The sequence below is a fragment of the Lineus longissimus genome, chromosome 2 (assembly GCF_910592395.1).
Source record: "Lineus longissimus chromosome 2, tnLinLong1.2, whole genome shotgun sequence".
NCBI classification, from domain to species: Eukaryota; Metazoa; Nemertea; class Pilidiophora; order Heteronemertea; family Lineidae; genus Lineus; species Lineus longissimus.
Window position 1 is genome coordinate 19,742,048 of NC_088309.1, and position 22,881 is coordinate 19,764,928.

The following is a 22,881-nucleotide window of genomic DNA, read 5'->3' on the forward strand; positions in this document are numbered from 1 at the left end:
TCTCTCAGCTGAGAGTGGCTGAAATAGAGGGCAGGGCACGACTCGATCAACGGCAGAAGAAAAGGATTCCACTTAGCTCAAGCCAGCTCAACATATTGACTCTGCATTTTGTATTACATCTCTTCATTACCAAATCATTCAACAGCAGCTTGGTCAAACCTTAAGTTTTCCAGCACTTCATTTCAAGATAAATAAGAAGAAACCGCGGCAAAATATTTTTCTTCCCAAAGTTAACGAGAGCGAAACAGCTGGAAATCTAATGCCTTCCTCTCAAAATCACAGATCGGAACCGACAAAATCTGAAATAATATCAGCCTGAGTACTATGCTGGCTTCCAGCAACACAATTTTATCGACCAGTCTGCGTATGTCGACACATACCAGTAGCCCCGACATTAAAATCCCTGCTACTGCTGTGGTATCGTGGCTACAGTGGCAAGATTCCCTGGGGATTAATTGGTCATATTAGTCTGACGAATCCAAATTAATATTTCAAGAGCCAAAGGTTTCAAGAAGTCACATATTTGAAACGTATACATTTTTGCACGGAAATGTCTTGATTACTTCTTCAGCATTACCACTGAAACCTGCTGTCACATCAAAGCTATGGAATTAACACTTAAACCTCCTGCGGGTTTAAGAGCTAATAAAGTTATACATGCCATTTCAACACTGACTGGTGTAACTATCCTTTGGTGGAGGATTTATAAGCTATGCATAGAACAAGTACGGGTACTCATATTGTTCTAGCGATCTGGCAGAATAAGTATGATTAAAACCTGGAGGATAGGAATGGCCTTGGAATACGAGTATAGTGTATTTCTAATTTGTTTTGCCACTTTTCCCAAACGATGAGTTCGCGTAACACAGTATTAAAACAGTATGGCCTATGGAACAGCGTCACAGCCTTAGCAGACATCTTATATCATTAAGGCATTTTATTGGCTTACACTTGATGTAGTCTTTTTGTCTGAGCTGCATTGTAAGTTGCAAGTTGGCCAAAGGAGACAAACTATTGGTTGACATCTTATATTGCTATCGTTCGCTCTGGTGCAAGAATTCATGTGCTTTACACAGCTAATAGACTAATATCGGCAAAACAGTGCAAATAGCTGAAAAATGATAGGCAACTGGTCACTCTATGCTGTCGCTGAGAAAGCTACAATTTCTTTGTTTTTTTAATAGCTTCTCTCTTGTTTCCATTTTTGTGATATCTTTCCAGTAAAGCTTTTAGAGGACTTCCAGAGCAAACTTGGGGCTTTGACAAAAACTCACCTCAGCCAGAGCGATCTGTGCTATACCGGTTTGAGATCATGTTCATCGCCGCTTGATTCGAAAAGACGCCCTACACTCAGGTAACACAGGGGTACGCCGTTCATATTTAATTGTTGGGCAGGGAATAGAAATGCAGTTTAACACAATGAAGTAGTTCAATTATCATGCATGCAGCTTTGCTAAAATTTGGTATATATTGTATTTGTATGTCTGTGTACACAACAGCAATGTTGAAACTCATACCTAAAGTACATATTTACACAATTGGAAATTTTTGAATTAAAAAAAAGTCAAATTTTTAACAAACAGCATAGGCCTCCAATTCCACCTTGTCTCCTTCAATAGTGACATGCTATAGATCACACCAGTTAAAAACTGATGACTCAAAATACGATGTCATCAAATCGTCAGCTTGAGGCAGGAAGGTGAAAATTGGAGTTTTGTAACAAAATGAAATGAAGAAAAATTCAATGCAGTAATGCAAGCAGTTTTTATGGCTTGGTTGCAATGCGCATAAACCTACCATTCAAGAGCTAATCACCGTAGTAATACTACTATTCCGTGCACAGAGACAGCATGTGATGCAGTGAAAGAATATTTTAGGTTAGCATATTCATTTCTGATGAAATTCGACCTAAAAGCTTCTTAATTTCTCAAATGATTTACCTGGAATGTGTTTCATTTGTTTCATGCATCTCCATGATTATGTTCTAATGGGAGTTTAAAGTCATTTCATCTCATCTTTACTTTTCATAAGACCTATTTAACACGTAATTTAGAAAACGATATTAAACTACAAAATATCTCTCGTCTGACAGTGATAATAAAGCAAATTTATAATGCGTTTTTATCACAATCTGTGTCATGTTGGGCTCAACTAGGCCTAGACCTTTCCATTTCTGCTGTAATTCAGGAAGGAAAAAAAATGGAAATCCTACAAAAATCAGAAATGTCACACTCCTGTCACAGAATGATGTCAAGAAACTTTTCAATGCATTCATCACGTTCATTCAGATGGGATTCAAAATGACACGACCTCCTTCACAAATTAAGTTTCCTGACAATAACGATAATATGGAGAGCGTGACAAAGCCGCAGTAATTAAGACTAATCACAGGAAGGATTTAGTCTGCAAGAAGGATTTTCTCTTACATGACTTAAGGACCCTGCAAATGCATGATATGATGACTGCCACAAACAAGATTTTGTAATGTAGCATGCCATCATCATCATCATCATCATGATCGCAAGTGTAGGCACTTGACAAGCATGACCCGAAACCAAATTCTCATGTCGCCGTGTTGGATCATGCTCTGACGTTACCAAAAAGCCCCCTGGTTTTAGCTGAAACCAAGCAATAACTCCACCGATATCAGAACTATTACGAACTCTTCATGTGAAGGAGTCATTAAGTTGTCAACTGAAGTGGCACAACAATGGTTTCATTCAAAAAAAATAATGAAATATCCCAATTGCGATACTAAAATTGAGGGGGAGATCCTCTTCATGCTGTCAACTTGACCGAAGTAGCAGCCACAATGATGCCATGAACACTTTCAATAGTTCCTAAAAAAACCCACTTTTACTCACTTCAGCAACTGTTTTGGAATTGCCAAATGGACGTTTCTAGATAGCTAAGCATAGTCCTCCATTATGCAAAGCACCCAGGTCAATGCTGTTCAGTCACTCAGCTCCAAGTGGTAGCAGCAACTCAACTGAACAGTATGAATTACTAATAACCCCACTCTCTCATTCACTTCAGAAACTCTATCGCAATGAAATATTGAGTGAGAGCGGAGAGTCAACTAGGACAGTATCTGGGAGTTTCGGATCAGCCACAACTATGAGAACGAGGCGAGTCCCTATTTGCCAACTATCTACCTATCTGCAACTTGCAATTATAATCGTAGCTAGGTGAGACAAAGAGATCTCTCACTCGTGGGAAAAAGCAATAATCACTGGGTTTGATATTGATCAAAGATCGCTGCAATTTAAACCAGTTCTTGTCACAGGACCTGCGATGACCACTACAAATGAGCAATTTTTGTCGCAGGTGATCATTGTCGGACTCAATGTTCTCATCTGAGAAGTCACCCTCTCAATCACGCAATTATATAGTAAACAACCACATCACAGATGCCAAAACACTTACAGTACGCAGCAGAGCCCAAACCGAACTGTTATCACCATATTGAATCAGGATAGCTTTGGGCTCCCCTCCCCAAGCACAACATGCCCTAGTCAATATTTTCAGCTCGACTCGAATCAATGCATTCAAGAGTTATAAAGAAACGGCATTTCGAACCGATGGTGATACATTATTCAAGCGAATGTACACAAGACAGATAAGGAGGAGAAACTGGAGTGAGATTGCTGAGAGATATCGCCTCACTACTCACTCGGGAGACACTTCAGCCAATTACTAGTATCATGAGTATAGGGCATGTTCAGCTAAAAAGATTTCGGATGCCTGTTGCTTTGGCTCTCAATTCATTCAAACATTTTGTCGAAATACAATGCGTACCCTTTCAGGTTTCAAGAGTTATTTATGAAGACAGAATGGCATAACTTTTGAGAATCCTGGATTTTTCACTAATAGAAGGGCAATCAGAAATTACTTTCAGTGTGGAGGGGACTTAGTTGGTCAGTACGGTACCAGATATATCGGCCACTTGGAGAAAAGGATGTCTAAATTGAGGGAACTTGAGGAAGTTCTTGGAGTCCGATCTGAGAATGTGGCTCCATCTCTTTCTTCTTTTAATTTGGTCTCATGGCCCTGAGATGTATGTGAGTTGCCCCATTCAACATTCAAGAATGCGCTTTTTCAGATTCCATGTGCAGAGAAGACTTTTGTTGGTTTGAGGTTTCAATGGTGACATTTGGACAAGGTCTCAGCCGAATTAGGCCTCAATGTGTAACATACCTTCCATCTGCCAGCAAAGTTGGTCATATTTGCGAGTTCCTCGACTGATGCGCAGGTGTTAACCTAAGAACAACACCGCACAAAGCTTGCTACACTGTCTTTTTGCAAAATCAAAGGCAAGCTACACTAATTAGAGGCAACACATTGTCAAGCTCAAGATGTGACATTAACCACTTTCATTCTTGCATGTCTCAATCTGCCTTGAAGGTAGCTCCAGCGTTCATCATCAAAACCTATAATAAATATACCTAAATAGATCTAGGAGGAGAAATAATCCATCAAGACCCGCCTATATCGACAATGGCGGCATCAATTTACGACAACGCAGTATCAATAATAAGACAATAAATTTCAATATAATGTCACAGTGGTATTGTTTATACGGGAAGAATACAGGATGTGAATTTCTTCCAATAATCCATGCAATCTGATGGAATTAGCTGTATACAAACATTGTGATGCAAATTGATGTACTGGCAATGAAGGGTTTACTTCAAGCTCAGGAATAAGAAAAGACAATTTGAATATCTAGGCAAATACTGACTGAGGGTTCCCTACCCTATCTTGAGCATGTTCAGCTACAGGCTTCAGGTCGGCCCGTCTCATCGAAACTGATATTTTTGAATGTTTGGTTAACGCTCCTCTTTTAGCTCTCATTAAGTCATAAACATTACTGAAAAAACCACCTGATTTGAACTATCAATCATATCAGATGAGTACTGCTTTAAGAAATGTTTAAACATGTTACAAGAGGAAAGTGACCAAGAACATGGTTATATGTGGTAACCTTGAGTCTATTTTCATGCACGCCGATTCCCTATTAAAGATAATCTGATGCATCAAAGGCGTAGAATTTAGGACATATCTCTATACACGACAAGCAATTCTTCAGAATACTAGGAGACAGGACCATGAATTATAAATGAGTAAGAATTTTTATCGAAACATTACGAAAATCGTGTTACCGATAGCGATAAATGCCTATTTTATGTAATCATTTTGTTTCCATTGCGTGGATGTAGAAATTATAAGACCGACATGTATACTCAACGCGAATAAGCGCCGATAGCAAAAACGCACACTATGTTTCTCCGACTGTATGATGTTGATGCTTAAGCTGAGAGGGATCAGTTCCGGAACTTTCTAACATAGTTACAAACCCCATTGGAATTGCGAGGAATGAATGGAAACGTGATGTGAAAAATTCAAACGTACCATATCATGTTTAGTCTCAGTAACATGTAGCTGCTGGCGTTTTCAGACAAAACCAGCTTTAAAATGTACTAGGCATTCTATTCAACGTCTTGTTTGACGTCAGCTAAACTGTTTTTTTTCACTGCAAAGGTTTAGTCAAAAAGCGTATTACAAGAGACTGACGAGGGAATACAAATTTCTATAGTAAATCTGCTTTGAAAATTTACGTAATTTTTTAAAAGGTCCTATATTTCACATTTTGCACAAGACATTTTTTATCTGTCCGTGCATTATGAGGCTAAAATGATTTTTGAAGTCTAAAATTCGAGTGAACATCACTCTTTATTTTCAGCAAGAAATGGGCCCATTTAAATACGGACGACACAAAAAGTTCACATGGCATAAGACCAGACATCTAAAGACGAACATCAATAAAGCTTCTCTGCCATCCCAATGATTGAGGAGTCTCATCAAGTCACTAGAAAATAAATCGATGCAATTTCTAACGAAGTGTAAAGTTCTTGACACGAAGAATATGTCAGAATGTGCCATTATTGAGTTTCGGGAACCATTTTGACTACAAAAATAGTACTTTCAGAAAAAAATACAGAATGTTTTGAAAGGTATTTCTCAATTCTGATTTCTAATATCTTCCAATGATGAAGGTCTTGACATGAATAGTGCCAAAATTGATTTTCTGGAACTGTTTGGACTACAATAATACTATATTAAGAAATAATTCATGTTTCAAAATATATTTCACATTTTTGATTTCTAATATCTACAGCTATGTTGAAAAAAACTGAAATTTCCCAACATGATTACTGTTAAAGCGACATTTCCAGAACAAAAAAATTCATAATTTTTATATTGGCGGATTACAATTTTCTTTGGTTCTCAAAATAATTTGTTTTCTTCTGCAATCTGCATTTTACTTATATCTAGGTTCAGTGCATTTTGGCAGTCAGCTTTCATTTTTTTGTCAACATCAGAGTTCAACATTTTTCATGTGATGAAATACTCTGAGGACCAAATGTTAGCTTTATACAGATTCATCATCAATAGGATTTAGCAGCAATTTAAAAATCTATGTAGATACAGAACCACACCACTCGTATAGTACATATACTCATATCGATCTCCCCTGTTTTTAATATACACTTAAAAGTAAAATATTTATAAAGTATTTTCATAATTTGAATACTCACAAGTAATGGTATTGAGGTCCATATTCGTAATCATAATCATAATAACTCTGATTGAGGAAAGGTGGCACATAAAATCCACGCGTTATAATTGTTTCAATAGTCCTTGCATAGATACCATCCAGCACAGTAGTCTGGGTCACCCCCATAATTCCCATTGTCAAGAAGAAAAAAGTTTAATCCAGAGTCCGCCTCCGAGGTAATCCGTTAATCCAGTAATCCTATGTAATCCAAAGTTAGTAGCACCATGGAGCTCCATACACTTTGAGAGATCACGGACTTCTAAATCCGTTATTCGAAATCGACACCATTCATTGCTTGAAAACCACAACGTAACCAGGTGCTAGCCAATCAGTGACAGGTTGACAACTGCGAGACTTCTCTCGCGGCAAAACATGCTCAGATCTGTTGTAAACTCCAAACAGGGATTCACTCGCGAGTGTGAGTCGCTGTATCAAACGTTAGCGCATAGAAACACTATTGGGGCAAACGAGGCAGTGTCGCTCTCTCGTTTCAACTGAGAATCAGAAAATCAATATCAAAGGCGTTGAGGTGTTAAGTTTTATACATTGATGCAGCAGACGGGGAGGATTTATAAATCGAAAACTTAACAGACAAAACTGTGAAGCTACATGCATGGGATCTTGACAATTAATACATCTGGGTGTTTTGTCCTTGTTTATGAACAGAAACACAGCATGGTAGTTGTTCTACGGAATATTCAGCAGGGGGGCACAATCATGAGAAACTAATGGTTCAAAGCTTTTGAGAAATAACGGTAAATTGATGCAAAATGATTCTGGTGGAAAAAAGCTGTTTCATTCCAGATGGATTTGATAAATAATTGAAGACTCATAAAAGATTTTGCCAACGGCACCTGCTTTCCTTCCCATCAAAGTTATCACTGCCATCTTCGTCTCTTTTATCCAGTCCTCTCTCTTTCTGCAAGCCGATAGAATTATCAAAACTTTTTCATATTAGCAAAAATTAGTATAGAATCTATATCAGCTTACTTGACACTGATTAAGAATTATCAAAGAATGGTCTTAATTTATTCTTCATATTCCCATTTGTAGGAATGCTTTAACAGAGCATTGTACGATGATATCATCTATATCGTGATTAATTTTTATAACATTATGGCTAACATTACCAAGAGTACATTTGTGACAAGATATACAAGTATATATCTATTTTCTATTTCCTATTATCCTGACTCAAAGAATTTTTTCTGCAATGTACTCTAACGCAACTAATGGCATTAAGAAACAGGTAAAAAAACAGCAGCAAGCAGAATCCATATTTCAGCAAACATAACTTTAATAGCGCGGCAAGAAAATTTTCAAATTTCTGAGCTTTGCCACGTTCTGAGCTGTATAATCTTGGTAGAATTTCTAAAGAGAAATTGGCCACAGGCAGATCCAAGACTGCACGCAAATTCATTTTTTTCAGAAGCTTTATGGCTATCACAGCATGTGATTTTCTGAGCGAAGCATTTTAAAACACCTTAGTTACAATGTTTCTTGGATCATGTATTAGCCTCGTTTTCACCACAGAGGTTTTGGTGAGACAACTATAACCTCTTGGGTTGGTAGAAAATGTGTCCAATGTAGATTCTCAACAGATTATGCTCAGATTATATAAAGTTTGAGGTCTAGCTGTTAGAATATAAATTGATACCTCACAGTCGGTATTGGTTGTCTCACCAAACAGTGCCTCATGGTTGAGCAGAGACAAACCAAGCAAATTACCATCCAAAATATGTGAAGTTAAGCTGGACAAAATCAATGAATGTGCTAAATGTAGATGCACTATACAACACTGCCTGGTTTTGCTGGCACGAGAATCTGAGTATCTTAGGGCATTTTACACAAAATATAGCTCGTCTGAAATCAACACTGATCTTTTTGTCTCTTTTGTAGCTTTCTTTAGACTGCCAACAATATCATATACAAGTTATACCCAATTGCTTCACAAGATGCACAAAGCAAGCACATTTTCAAAAGCTTGTCGGTATTCACACAAAGTTATGTCATCAACCTATTCACGAGTGAACAACAGATTGTTGAAACACAATGACAGATTCGCAGGTATGTAATTTCACAGAATTTACTAATGGACTGCCTTCTTAAATGTTCATGAAGGTCTTTATTAATACAAAGCATGAAGGCAACAACATCCCACTGAATCAGGGAATCATTTTCATCACAAAAGTGCATAGAAGCCACAAAGGATATAGTTTAAAATGTCAATCAGTAACTTGTTGCAACCTTTATACCAGGTTGAAAAATTACTTAAAAAGGCCGGAAAAAAAATCCGAGTTTCGGGAGCAAAATGTTGTTTACATCACCTTTGTTGCCAAAATACTCACAGAACTCAGATTTTTACTCTGAAAATCCTCATATGAAAATCATGTTCAGTCCAGATCGGGCAAAAAGAGAGAATCTTCTTTGTCGACTTAAGTTGAGATCGGGCTTCAAAGGTTATTGCAAAAACAAGAAAAATGTGCATGGAATATGAAATACAAGCTGTTATACTTCCTATGAGAACCAACCCCTTTACATTTTAATCTTCATTTTGTGTTTCTCAAAGTACTAAACACACTCGGGAATCTTTTGGAGTAAAATTGCAAAGGAAGGAGGAAGATAAAATCAAAGACATATCCTCGACATGATATTTTTTACTTCATGCTTTTGGCTATTCAAAAGTTTGAAAGCGTGATCGGCAATCAATCGGAAGGTTTCTTTTGAAACTTTTTTACCTTGGAGAAAGTAAAAGATGCCTAAGGCAGAGAATAAATAAGGACTAGATTTATTCTTTCCAAGTGCAAAACAGCAGATCTTACAGCAACTTGGGCAGAGATACCTTTAGTCACCCACACAATGACATTTCACAGGCAATTTTCGAACTTATAGGGGCAAGCCGTGACAGAAAGGTTACTGAGTCTCGCTTTGAGCAACATCCATATTTTATCGGATCTGGGTGTGAGACCTTAACCAGACTCAAGCTAGTTGGATTGACCAGTCATAGTATCGAGATGGTCTTACACCCCTTCCCCTATATCAGGTATGGCCCGAACTCAAACTTGTCAACTCTAACATTTTCATTCAGTGAAGTCAGCCACTATCATCTAGGCGCCTAGGCACAGCCTTTGTCAGTCCAAAGGGTGATGTTTTATTAGAGTGTGGTTACATGGTTCAGTTCTGGACCAGAGGACGGGAGCTGTGATGACCTATGACCAAAACACGCACTAGACAATGCTAGTGCGTAAGTTCAAATAGGACATCCACTCCAGGATGACAAGTCCGGTGGATCTTTACACTCATCAGCGCAACCTGACTGCGGTGAACAGGCTAGTCTGTCATGACATTCTAACAACTTACTTACAACTTAATTAGACAAATGGTCATTGGGGAGTGATGTATTGGGCCACTACATGTCAAGACTTGCCGATTTCATTACTGGGGAGTTGCGCTGACACATTAACTGTCACGAAGACTCTCAACTCCCCTGTTGTTCGTATCCTTGAAGACCAAAGGAGAAATTCAATTTTATGTGTCAGAATATTCAATGCTATCTTGTTCCTCAAAGGACCCCGAACAAGCCAATTCTGGCACTGCCTCCAGTATTCATGATCGCATCTGCAACAAAAATCTCTCACTTGCTCCGGTCAATCGCAGGAACCTGCAACAACAGGTGATCGCACTGACCTGGGATCCATATAAAACCTTACCATACCATTGTTACCTGTAGACGAGCAATGTTTTTATTGCTGATCACAGCAAGAATTGTTGCAGCATTAAAATCGCTCTCTGTTTGATAAGATACAACTTATGCATAGGCTGAGGCTGAATTCTTTTCACAGCCTTCTTTTATATGCCTTTCATGTCAACTACATTATCTAAGCCCAGGGATGGCAATTTCTATTTCTTTATGAAACAGAATATTTTAATATTCTGTTTTTCAAAAAGAGGGAAGTACCATCCCCTTTAAAAAGGAGCATTGCCATTAGGGATGAGTTTGAAATATCAAGAACAAAAGTTACAGCCGGTGTACCCTTAAGATACACTTACTCATCTTGCATAGTACACCGACAAAGGCAACTTTCCAAATTGGCTTCACTCAGTTTCTCCATCTTTAATGTGGCCAATTTGAAGTCATCGCGGTCGTTTCCTTGACTTAAATAAACCAATCTTCTTCCCGCAGAGTCGGAATGAGGTACTAGACAGGAATAAACAGGTATACCTTTAGCTGCTCTCTTTTTGTTTTAGCAGCATCTTTCTATCTTCCAACATTTTATTCGAAGAAATATCATTTACCGAACATTTTGGGGGCATTTTATTTTTTTCGCGGTTTTGCAAATATTATCAAGTCAGGAAAATAGTATCGTAATCTGCCAAACTGAAATTCATGATTTCTAGGTTACATTGTACTTTGTTGCTGCAGGGTGACGACAGGCTCAGAAGGGGGGGGGGGAGGGGAGGGAGCAGCATATTTAAAGCCCAAGCATAAAGCAGGTGTGTAGGCATCTTATTTAAAGGATGGCATCGCATGAATGACCTAGCAGCTAATATCCTACGAAAAAGCCATCTTATTTAAAGGATGGCATCGCATGACCTAGCAGTTAATATCCTACGAAACAGCCATCTTATTTAAAGGATGGCATCGCATGAATGACCTAGGAGTTAATATCCTACGAAACAGCCATCTTATTTAAAGGATGGCATCGCATGAATGACCTAGCAGTTAATATCCTATGAAACAGCCATACATTTACAACTTGGGTCACTTATCCCGCCCTCCAGGCCTAAAAATCAGCTGACTTGTCTTCAAACCCAAAGTGACATTGCATCTAAGTACAAAAGTGCTGACAAAGCATATGTCAGTGATGTACATGTACACATATGAACATTTTGAAAGGCTAAATAATCTTGTACAAACCTTCGCTTTCGTCGTCGACGTGATTTCTTCATGACGAATCAAAGTCAGGAACCAAGTATTGTATTAGGATACAAGAGTACAAAACAGAGGTCTCGGAAACAAAATCGTAAGGTATGATGCTGCCTAGGCCTAGTACATGTACGCATGAGACACTTGTATCAAGTTTACATATAACATTTAAACTAGCATCCATTGCCTAAGGCTACATCACATGGATGGTGACAAAAGTTAACCTAGCGGGCTGGCTCATGGAAATAAAAGAAGAGGACAATAGGTTACAAAAGGTAGCTAATGGATTTTCAATTCAAATCCATCTCATGCTGAGTATACAGAAAGTACCATGGTTTTATAGTATAACTGTATACCAAAGTAAACATGAACTTTGGTGAAGTGAACTTCTAATTGCCCATGCTATCTAGATGATAAGATGTTGTACAATTATGACACAAAAGCAGCTATTTTGTTCACAAAAGCCAAATGATCCCTCAAACTCCCTGGAAAAACCTTCTTAGAAACCATCAATAAATGGTGCAGTTGGATTGAATCGGATTGAATCGTCATAGTTACCTTTTTTCTACATGTTCATTTGTTGTCAATAATATGTTGGTAACGAAGGTAACTGGCAATCAATTTGAATAATTAACAGATATTCTATTGATTCGATTGTAAGTTAAGCTGTTCTAATCAATTATAGGAGATTTCAAAAGCCGGGAAACCTCTATTGCAATCTAGCTGCTTGCAGCAGAGATGCGAACTGTATTTTCAGCAACTGCTGGCGTAACGGATATATTCTGATAGAAGCACCTCTGCGGATATGTTTTGAGTGATATCACAAGTGCAGCCGCAAGTCCACTGGTGTCGTCCAGAAATAAGACTGGCCACATGCTTTTGCAACGCCAACAACCCTTCTACCAACTGAATTGAACCCAACTGTTCACGTTTTCGGCAGGCCGAATCTGGCTGTCTCATCATCACAGGAGTTTTTGAACATGTTAAATTGGAAATGAAAAGGTACATTTTAATGTGGGATGAAAATGAAAGAGTTGGCTAAAAGGCTGATATTGCGAAATGAACTTAAAAACGTCCCATAGAAAATTTTCTTCGCCGAAAAAATGATTGTCAGAGGTCATTTGACCAGGGGGGTCCTGTGTACAAAGTTTCAAGTTCGTAGCCCTAGCGGTTAAGAAACGTGCCACCGTTTTTGAAACAGGATACAAACGACAACGAAGACGATGGACGACAGACACAGCAGTGTTGTATAGACTCCCCTACGGTGAAACAGGATAGAGACGACAACGACAATGGACGACGGACGACAGACACAGCAGTGTTGTATAGACTCCCTCACGGTGGCCAACTCAACTAAGAGACAAGACTTACTTCAGCGAACAAAATGAACATTAACATGACAAAGTTAGCGGCCCCAGAACAAATTCCAAAAGTTTACTTCTTATCACAGATCACAGCACAACATGAAAAGAAAGTTGAAATATGCTTTTGACTTCTAAATTTATTCAAAGATTCAACATGTTCAATGCAATGAGCATTTTTACTGACCCCCTTCACCTGTTTTAAACATTGTTCGTTCCTTGAGTTGTCAGTAACATGTGTATGGTGCGGACAGAAATTCCGTCTGACAGAAATTCCACCCAATTACACATTGCCTTATTCAACCTACCTATGTCAAAAGGTTCAGACATAATTTTAATAATCAAGGTTTATGGCACTGTCAGATTGCAGATATTTTCCTGAAAAATGCGATATTTGTGATATTCATGATATTTGAGTAAAATCAGGTGTTTGTACAAACAAGGAACTAACACTTTGATTCAACTGCAAGGAGAGATCTCCTATAGGGATTTTGGCCACAAGCATTATTTCCATTGTTATTTTCGAACAACAACTCTCATGCACTATAACACCGATAATTCCTTTATTTGTCAAGTCAAAAATAGATCTTCCTTTTGTAACTGTATTGTTATAAAGTTACAAACAGCAATAGCAGCTTGTATTGACAAGGTTTCCAATACAATAATCAAAATAATCCCCTGGGCAAAAAAATAAGACGGAATCATTTAGGCTTTTCACCAGTAACTGTCCACATTCTTTTTGGTCATTGTCATGATTTTGTGAAAAACTACCTGGCCGATATACTCAGTTTTGTTTTTTAAATCTCGTTTTTGGACCCAAAACAATTTTCAGGCGAGAGATTTGCTTTATCTTCTCTTTCTCCAAATGCTATACACAGATCCTTTAACCGGAGCTGGTCACAAGATAGAACTCAATAACCTGGTGAAAACAACTCATGAATTCGTGAAGTCTTGTCACAGTGTCAAATTTTTATACTTATACTCACCACTTCGACAAAGACTCGATGAACTGAAGCAAATAATTTCAAACTACTCGCCCATTACCTGGTACATTGACTCACCAAACCCTGCTGGATGGAGACTTCAATCACAAACTGCTACTTACCTATAACAGAAGAGAAGACATCATTCATTAGTCTAAATACAAATAAATATATATATATATATATTGAATGGGGGGGGGGATGCCCACACCAAAATGGTCATATGCCGGTACCCAAGCCTTGACCATGAAACAGGATTTTGGTATGTGAGTTGGAGGAGTCTCCTCCAGACAGCTCTTGGGTTGGGGGAAGCTGCTTGCGATTATGAGTGAAAAGAAGATTTTGCAATTCCATCGACATCTGCCACACAAATCACTTTCAGGCAAAGCGCACAAAAGTAATATCATTTAATGACGAAAAAGGCAAGATTACAAAAATTATGCATAGAAATATTTCCACATGGTTGTAATGATTCATTATATCATGGCATCGTAACTACAGCAAAAGTAATGACTCGTATTTTTGGAGATAGTTATTGATTTACAATGGTGACCAAGTACATCAAATGCGGAAGAGTTTACTAATGTGACTAAGTAGATCAATGGAGAGAAATCAGAAAACCCTGGGCGTTTTTTTGAAATTTTTCCGCAAAGTGCAAAAATGGAGAGACAGAAAAGCACCAATGAGCAAAACGATCAAGTAAATGCCAACAACTATCAGTCTTTTTCATTTGCAGACAGGAGTAAAGATTTTTACAGAAAAAGTCCCCTCCCCTTTTCCCCCTCACAATAGGGATCTGATTATATAAATAGTTTTCAAATATGTCGAGTAAGTTCCTGATTGGTTTCGTGCAAGTGATAATTTGTTCAGATCGCGCCAGAATGCCAAGTGGATACTTCAAATGCAGGCGGGAAAAATGCACGGAAATAAACTGGGAAAAAACCAAGGAAAAGAATCACGCCAATCATCTAATGTTGGGGGGACATTTAATGGCTTCTGCGTGCGTCAATTATCAAACGATGCAATCAGATGCCATAGATAGGCGGATGGAAAAAACCCGTTCCAAGTGACAAGATAATCTAAGACACTATCAGTAGCCTGACAGAGGCAGCGCAACATGAGTGACACAGACATTTAAAACATCGGTTGAGTAGTTGCGGCAGCGGTCCATGCTGTCTGGCAATCTGAGAGGCCTGCTAGAGTGGTCAGTGCTACTTCCTCTTCAGCTCTGCACTTAGAGGTGTCCCTCATCCAACATGTCCAAGGCAGGATGTGTATTTTTATGTCCCAGTATATAGTGGCTTCATGACTTTATCTTAGCACACGCTAAAGAGAGAACCCCAAGGACACTAAACTATAGCAACCAGCAGTGAGAAAAATATGCAGATTATATTTGTTAGAAATATGATTTCACATTATCATCGATCTTGTTTACCAAAGACAAAGCACTGTGTCTAAACTTGTCCTTGGGAGAAGTAGCGGATGAGACTTTGAAGACCGAGAAACGTCCAAGAATATACTGACAATATTATGCGGTAAGTTGATTACGAAGCAATCGGATCTGGTTAGTTTGCGCCTATTACTATTCTCTATTCTATTGATGAGGGTATCAGGCGAACAGCAATGGCCGGAAGGCAACTACAAAGGACGGCTTAATCTTCTTAATAAGCCTATAACCATCAGCCAATCTAATGACACCGATGTCCAGCTGAGATTCTGTCCTTGGATGGAGTGGAGAATGAAGGGATGCGTGCAAGAAACGGGTACCCACATTTCGGGCAAAATTGAGTTCTTGCTGTCATTTTGTTCTTCAGACCGCCCTCTATTGACTGACAATAGGTAAACACATCCATATAAACACCCACTACAAACCTAAATCCGCAATCCTATATTAAATTGGTTTCATCAGCTTACGAATAGCTGTCAAACTGTTTTTGCCAGAAGGTGAATTCTGGCCACCAAAGGAATGACAGCCCACCTTATACATCGCCTTTTATGTAAAGCACCAGAAGGAGAATTATTTCCAATTGCCAAGGCGATAATCACTGGTTTCACAACATTTGTGATACACTGTCAGAAATTTCTTCCCAAACGCAACTTTTTTTTCTCTCTGCAATATAGGTAATGTCATACATTGGGTATGAATCTACATCAAGGGATAAGAGACACCTATAAATTCTTCTTCAGAGAATGGATCAGCACTTAGTAATATCACTGCCCTAACAGACAGACAAAACATTTATGCCTATTGCGTTCCACTATTGTTCTGTTCGCAAAGACGCAATGCGCTATCTGATTTTGTATGACACCAAAGCAGGAGACTCAATGCACAGCCTATCTGATTTTGTGTAACACAAAAGCAGGAGATTATCGCATAGGGAAGGGATTGCCTCTGAGATACCTTCAATCTATTAGCTACATTGCAAGTACCGGCGTTTTGGTTGTGCTTGTCAGAAAATCTTGCCACCAATTGCAGAGGATATCAGTCAGAATACGGGCAATGAATTATTGGGACCACTGTTCAGCAAGAATAGCTTAGCATCACCACACACCTCAGCTCGCCTTGACCCAAGTGCTACATGTACCACAGTTCAAGTTTATACTTCTTAATCATTTACAGCAAAACTAGCGGACTTGCAAGGCAGCGTTCTTTCAACACCTTCAGCGCCCACGTTTCACCCCCCCCCCCCAACACTCCCTTCTCAGACCCCCAGGGAAAAAATCTATCAGAGATAGCTCTATAAGTCTTATTATTGCGATTGCTTCCCCCAGACCAGAGGTTTTTAAATTCTTAACACTTCGAGTTTGATATTCCTGTGGTCACACTGGGGATAGAAATTGCAATCAGTGCCAAGATATTTTCAAAGAGTCAAATTTGCTTTCTTCTTCTTGATTCTTGATAAAGCTTCCACCAGGGCATCCCAGAAATTTGTCAGAACCAGCAATATGGAAGCACTTCCATCATCACAAAGGACGTCGAGGGCTTTAGGAAAATATGCAACCAATCCGCTGGGATTGGCCAGACATATGACTATAAAACAGCGGGACTGCCGGGGTTCAAGCGAAGAATACCAAGTAGTTGTCATCCATTGCAGGCCAGTATTGAATGGAACATGTTCAGAAGTAAATCAGTGCTTAAATGGCATTGGAACAGCCAACTGTCAGCAAGCCTGGGAACCTTGGGGAATATAGTGATGATGGCGTCTTTGAGAGGGGGCAGCCATCATGACAAAAACTCACAATTTCAATGTAAATACTTTACAATTTCAAACTCTACAACCAGGGACCTTTTTGACCCCAACGACTTTGACGTTTGCCAAAAATGAAGAGTCACTCAAATCTATCCATTTTCCGCAGGAAAAAGTTGTCGGATGAACACTTTTTTTTTATCTGATTGAAGGCTACAGGGGGAAATCTTTGGAATCCACCATCCGTTAATTATTAGAAGAGAAAAGAAATCAAGACAGATCCATTACTGATGAGGAAGAAGGGATCAGCTTGCTGCAACGAATCTGATTCAAAGCTGATTCATTTTCAAGTTCTATCCCTCCAGGTAAACTTCCAATCGGAAACAAATCATGACACTATTCCACTGGAAATTGATAGAATTACCATGTTCTCTTCTTCAAGCATGCCCAATTCCCGGGGCTGGTCATCGGTTGGTTAGTTTCTCTGTCCACCACCACCGAACACAAGGCTCCAGTTTCTATAATGAGGCAGCGAATCAGAATTGCTGCAGTGGTTCAATTGGTCAATGACTGCACCTAACTGTCACACACATATCAAAGAAGGCCCAAGGATCCATACCCAGAGCAAAACATAAGCCGAGGCTGTTTGGTTTGGTGGCCAATCTTATTTGGCTAAGCTGAGGCGAAGGCCAAAGGCATTTAACCTTGGTTGGCAATGTGATTGTGCCACCCAGAGCTAGATATAAGCAGAGGCAAGGCAGTTAGCCTTGGTTGGCAACCTTATTTGGCTACCCAGAGCTAGATAAGCTGACACCAAGGGCAGGTAACCTTGGTTGCCAATGTTATTTACCCGCTCAGATTTGGACGAGAGGTGGTTAGTCTTGGGCACCAACATCATTTGGGCTTCTGCCCTCAAAGGTGTTTCCTTTTGTGTTTGTGACATTTCGATACTCAACTGGCCATGAAATGGGTGCCCTGTGGAAATTCCTGTCTTATTTTGGGTATAATATTTGATAGTAATCTAACCTGTGAGGCAATTTCATCCCATTCAAGAGAAGCAATGCTCTCCCAGTAACTTGCTAAGGAAACTGTAGTTCCAGCCCAATTAGCCAGTTTTACACTTGAGCAATAACCCATAATAACATTTTCATCCTAATTGCTGGTCAAGAAGGACCAACCGTACATAACATGAACTATCGAACTTAAAACTTTATCTAATGGTGCCATATAGGGACATATTTCCATTTTGGCAGATGCAACATTCAGATTTAACAATTCTCTGCACAGCAAGGGACCAATCGAGCTCCATTTCTGACGCAAGATTGCCAACTAAACTGAAACACATTAGTTGTGCTCAATACTCAGTCAATCGCAGAAAAAGCTTACCAAAACTGATCTTAGTCTTTGCATGAGTAAGACAAATGTTGGAGAAATTCTGGTCCTCTCAGGGTGAAATCAGTCTGAATTAGCATTAAACTGATGCATTTATAAGTGAATATTTTCATGTAAGAAACCCATTCAGAAGAAGTCTTAAGTACCCTCATGAGACTGAGGTGCACCAGACATAGCATGTTCACAACTAATATTCGTCTAATGACCAGAACAAAGGCAATTTAGACTTGCAATATCCATTTGAATTTACATTTCAAAATTTATGTAAACAAAAAGAAGTGTTTAAATGTATTGCCAGCAGGAATACAAATATTGAAGTTTGTAATGACGGAAATTGAAGTTAAAAGTGAAGTTGGCAAAGAAACTAATTAACAACGTCACAAACGATTCTAATAACATTATTTTAAATGGGTATTTTTGCATGTAGAAATGTACCACCAACAAGCTGATTTCTATTACAGTAGCGTGCAATATTTATTGCATGCGTCAAAATTGCTTGCTCAAACAAGAACTGGACATATGACTTGCGTTACATATGACTGGGGGTCATATGTAACTACTTTAACTTGATCATGTTGGTACCATTTGAGGCAAAGATCCACCAGGATCAGGAGGCTGATGTTGATGATGAGGATGATGATGTACTCCAATGATGCCGTACGCACATGTGTTGTACATATAAAAATATTGTCTAGAAATCCTGTATTTTTTTCAGTGGTTGTCATACAATTTGCATTCCCCATCTTCCAGACACCGACACTGTTATCTTTGTGCAAAAATCTACAACTTCAAAGTAACTCCACCGGAAGATGAGCTTGTTTTTTTTCACAAGTACTGCCATCTTTGAAGTCTGATTACCAAATGTGATGTAAGAAAAATCGAACAAGGTTTGAACCGGGAACAGACACTAGACAGTGTGAAAAACATGAAAAAGTTTATTTAAATCAGAATCTTCATCACACAGCTGGTGCATTACTTTGATGAAATGGCCAGGGCCATTGTGCTCACCTCACGTGGAGGAAAGATGGATAAAGAGCATGGTATTGTGTCATGTAGTGTTAGGTTTGATGTAGGTCCAAGCAATTACAATTTCCCCAAAATGGCCAATTTACAGTACATTCGACCTCTGTGACCTTGAAAAGTAGGTCAAATCAAAGAAGACCCGGGTGACACGTTGAATGGTTGTTAGAATTAGATGTACCTATGATATAAAATTGGTGCCAATCGGGCAAGTCATTACTAGGAATAATGGCATTTTGAAGAATTTAGGATTTGGCCCCCTCCCTGGAGGCCAAACATCAAATCAGATCGCACCAAACTTCAGTACCTGAGATCATCTGACCAATATATATGATGCACCTTTGCTAGAAGTACCTACCATATTTTTTTCAAAATTTCCCGACTACTATTAAGGGAGATATTGCATATTTTCACTTTTAACGTTTGGCCCCCTGGTGGCCAAACTATGAAACGAATCGGACCGAAACTTGGTCTCCAAGGTGTCATTACATAAGGGTACATGTGTACCAAGTTTCAACTCAATAGCTCTAACAGTTACGAAACGTGCCCTGCTAACGGACGACGGACGACGACGACGACGACGACGACGACGACGACGACGACGACGACGACGACGTCGACGACGACGACGACGACGACGACGACGACGGACGACGGACGCCACGGTATGGGATAAGCTCACCTCTGCTAAGAGGTGAGCTAAAAAACTGAGAATGTGTACCTTATTTTTGCTCTGGTTCCTCGACATGCTCAAGGCAACAGTTTCTAGAACTAACATTATTAAGATTTTAGGAGCATTATAAGCCTGTTGAGTTTAATTTTGATGACACTTATGAGAAAAATATGCTATTTGTCCCGAAATAAAATCAACACCGACAACATGAGGTCCTTGGTAGAGAGGGTGTCCTTGATAGAGAGGCGTCTGCTAAGTTGGGTTTTTTTTTGGTTTTTTAGAAACTAACTCGCCTAGGCAATGTGTCATAATTTCTGCAGGGCGATTACAAATGATTGGGTCTGACAAAACCTTCATGTCTTCTTGTCATCGCCAAGGAAATGTCCTCTTAAGGACATGGAATGTCTCCGTAGTATTTCCAGGCAGCAATTACAAAATGATTGGGTCCAACGAATTTGAACAAACACCTGAAGGAGAATCTGAGAATGTGTCATTATCGCAAAGACGTCCTCAAGGTAGGAATGACGGACAGGATTATGCGCTGGGTATCTAGCGAGGCGGGTCGCTGTCTCTGAAACTACAAAACTGTCGCTAAACCTCTGTATCAGCGAAACTGAGCTGCACAAGTACACTTTTTGTTGCATCTTTTTTCCGTCAACGCATTTCTAATAAACTGCATATCTCTGGTCGAAATGTCTTCTTCATTCTTGCCTTGACAAGAATATGAACCACCACCATTTGGATTGCTAGTCCACTGCATGCTCTACCACTTGAGGTATCAAGATCCCAGTTTTTCGTACTTATTTTATTCTTTCTTCATATGAGCCAGCATCAGCAACATGTATTCTTCATTCTTGACACTCTCTTTAAGATGCACTAGTTCCTAAAATATGATCGAGTGACCACAAAACGAGGGTTCAATCAATTACGAAATATCCCATAACATTCTAGTGCAAGAACATTTTTCTCATGTCTTTTTTTGGTCAACACAGCAATTCCAATATATAGCATATTTCGTGACAATAACGCTAAGTGCACTGGCATCTTGGGATGCAAGGACACCTGCGCACAATTTACCACCTCCCCAGGGCTTATCTGTACTAGACAGGAGAGACAAACTCAATAGGGATGGTGCACTTCAAACAAATTATGTTGAAAATACCAGTCCCTGATGACAAGACAGTAAGGCTGACGAGATATTCACTTAAGCATTTGTTAAGAGTAACCCAAGTGGACAAACTAAATCATGAAATTTATTCTCTTGGAAAGACGATTTTCAGCAGAGAAATTCATTTAATACGGTAGTTCATCTCCAGGCGATACTAAAGTGGCATAAATACATAATTGTACAATTAAGTTTAGATGTTTGATGAAGTTTACCTTAACCCATCAAAACTCTAAGGATGTTTCAAATGAAATGGCCAGGGCCATTGTGCTCACCTCATGTGGAGGAAAGATGGATAAAGAGCATGGTCTTGTGTCATGTAGTGTTAGGTTTGATGTAGGTCCAAGCAATAACAATTTCCCCAAAATGGCCAATTTACAGTACATTCGACCTCTGTGACCTTGAAAAGTAGGTCAAATCAAAGAAGACCCGGGTGACACATTGAATGGTTGTTAGAATTAGATGTACCTATGATATAAAATTGGTGCCAATCGGGCAAGTCATTACTAGGAATAATGGCCTTTTGAAGAATTTAGGATTTGGCCCCCTCCCTGGAGGCCAAACGGCAAATCAGATCGCACCAAACTTCGGTACCTGAGATCACCTGACCAAGGGGTACATGTGTACTTAATTTGTGATCAATAGTCATTGCAGTTAAGAAACGTGCCATAGTTAAGGCCTGGCGGCCAATTTACGCCATTTGACCTCTGTGACCTTGACAAGAAGGTCAAATTAAAAACCTGTGTGACATATACTGTATGGTGGTTAGATGTACCCATGATATCAAATTGGTGGCAATCGGGCAAGAAGTTAAGGAATAATCACATTTTTAAGGTTTTTGGATTTTGCCCCCTGGTGGTCAAGTGGTGAATCATATTGGACCAAACTTCGGTCCCTGAGATCACCTGACTAAGGGGTAAATGTGTACCAAATTTGGTATCAATAGTCATTGCAGTTTAGAAACGTGCCATCGTTACATCCTAACGGCCAATTTACACCATTTGACCTCTGTGACCTTGAAAAGGAGGTCAAATCAAAAACCCGGAGGATATATGATGCACCTTTGCTAGAAGTACCTACCATATTTTTTTCAAAATTTCCCGACTACTATTAAGGGAGATATTGCATATTTTCACTTTTAACGTTTGGCCCCCTGGTGGCCAAACCATGAAACGAATCGGACCGAAACTTGGTCTCCCAGGTGTCATTACATAAGGGTACATGTGTACCAAGTTTCAACTCAATAGCTCTAACAGTTACGAAACGTGCCCTGCTAACGGACGACGGACGACGACGACGACGACGGACGACGGACGCCACGGTATGGGATAAGCTCACCTCTGCTAAGAGGTGAGCTAAAAAGGTCATACTGCCAACTTGGCTTGAAAGAAAATTTAGTTTTTCTTTTTCAGCATTTGGCATTTGGTAGGGTCCATCACAAGCTACTAATGTTTCTCATTTTCTGAGGTATTATTTTTATTGCCCTCGCAACGACACAGGGAATGACTTTACACCTCATTCTAATGATGAAGACATTTAGGGTTGAGTGCCAC

General features: G+C 39.3%; 1 protein-coding gene across 4 annotated transcripts in view; it reads right to left on the reverse strand.

The window, feature by feature from the left end:
- The window catches only part of LOC135482750 (serine/arginine repetitive matrix protein 2-like), a 190,817-nt gene that overhangs the window by 115,984 nt on the left and 51,952 nt on the right, over positions 1-22,881 (reverse strand). The window contains exon 1 of one of the 4 annotated variants that reach the window (XM_064763093.1): positions 6,600-6,859. The exons of the other annotated variants lie outside the window; for them this stretch is intronic. Coding sequence (XP_064619163.1) covers positions 6,600-6,754 — 155 coding nt within the window. The 5' untranslated portion in view covers positions 6,755-6,859. Of the gene's footprint in view, positions 1-6,599; positions 6,860-22,881 lie in introns of those variants that run through there. 4 annotated transcript variants of the gene reach the window in all.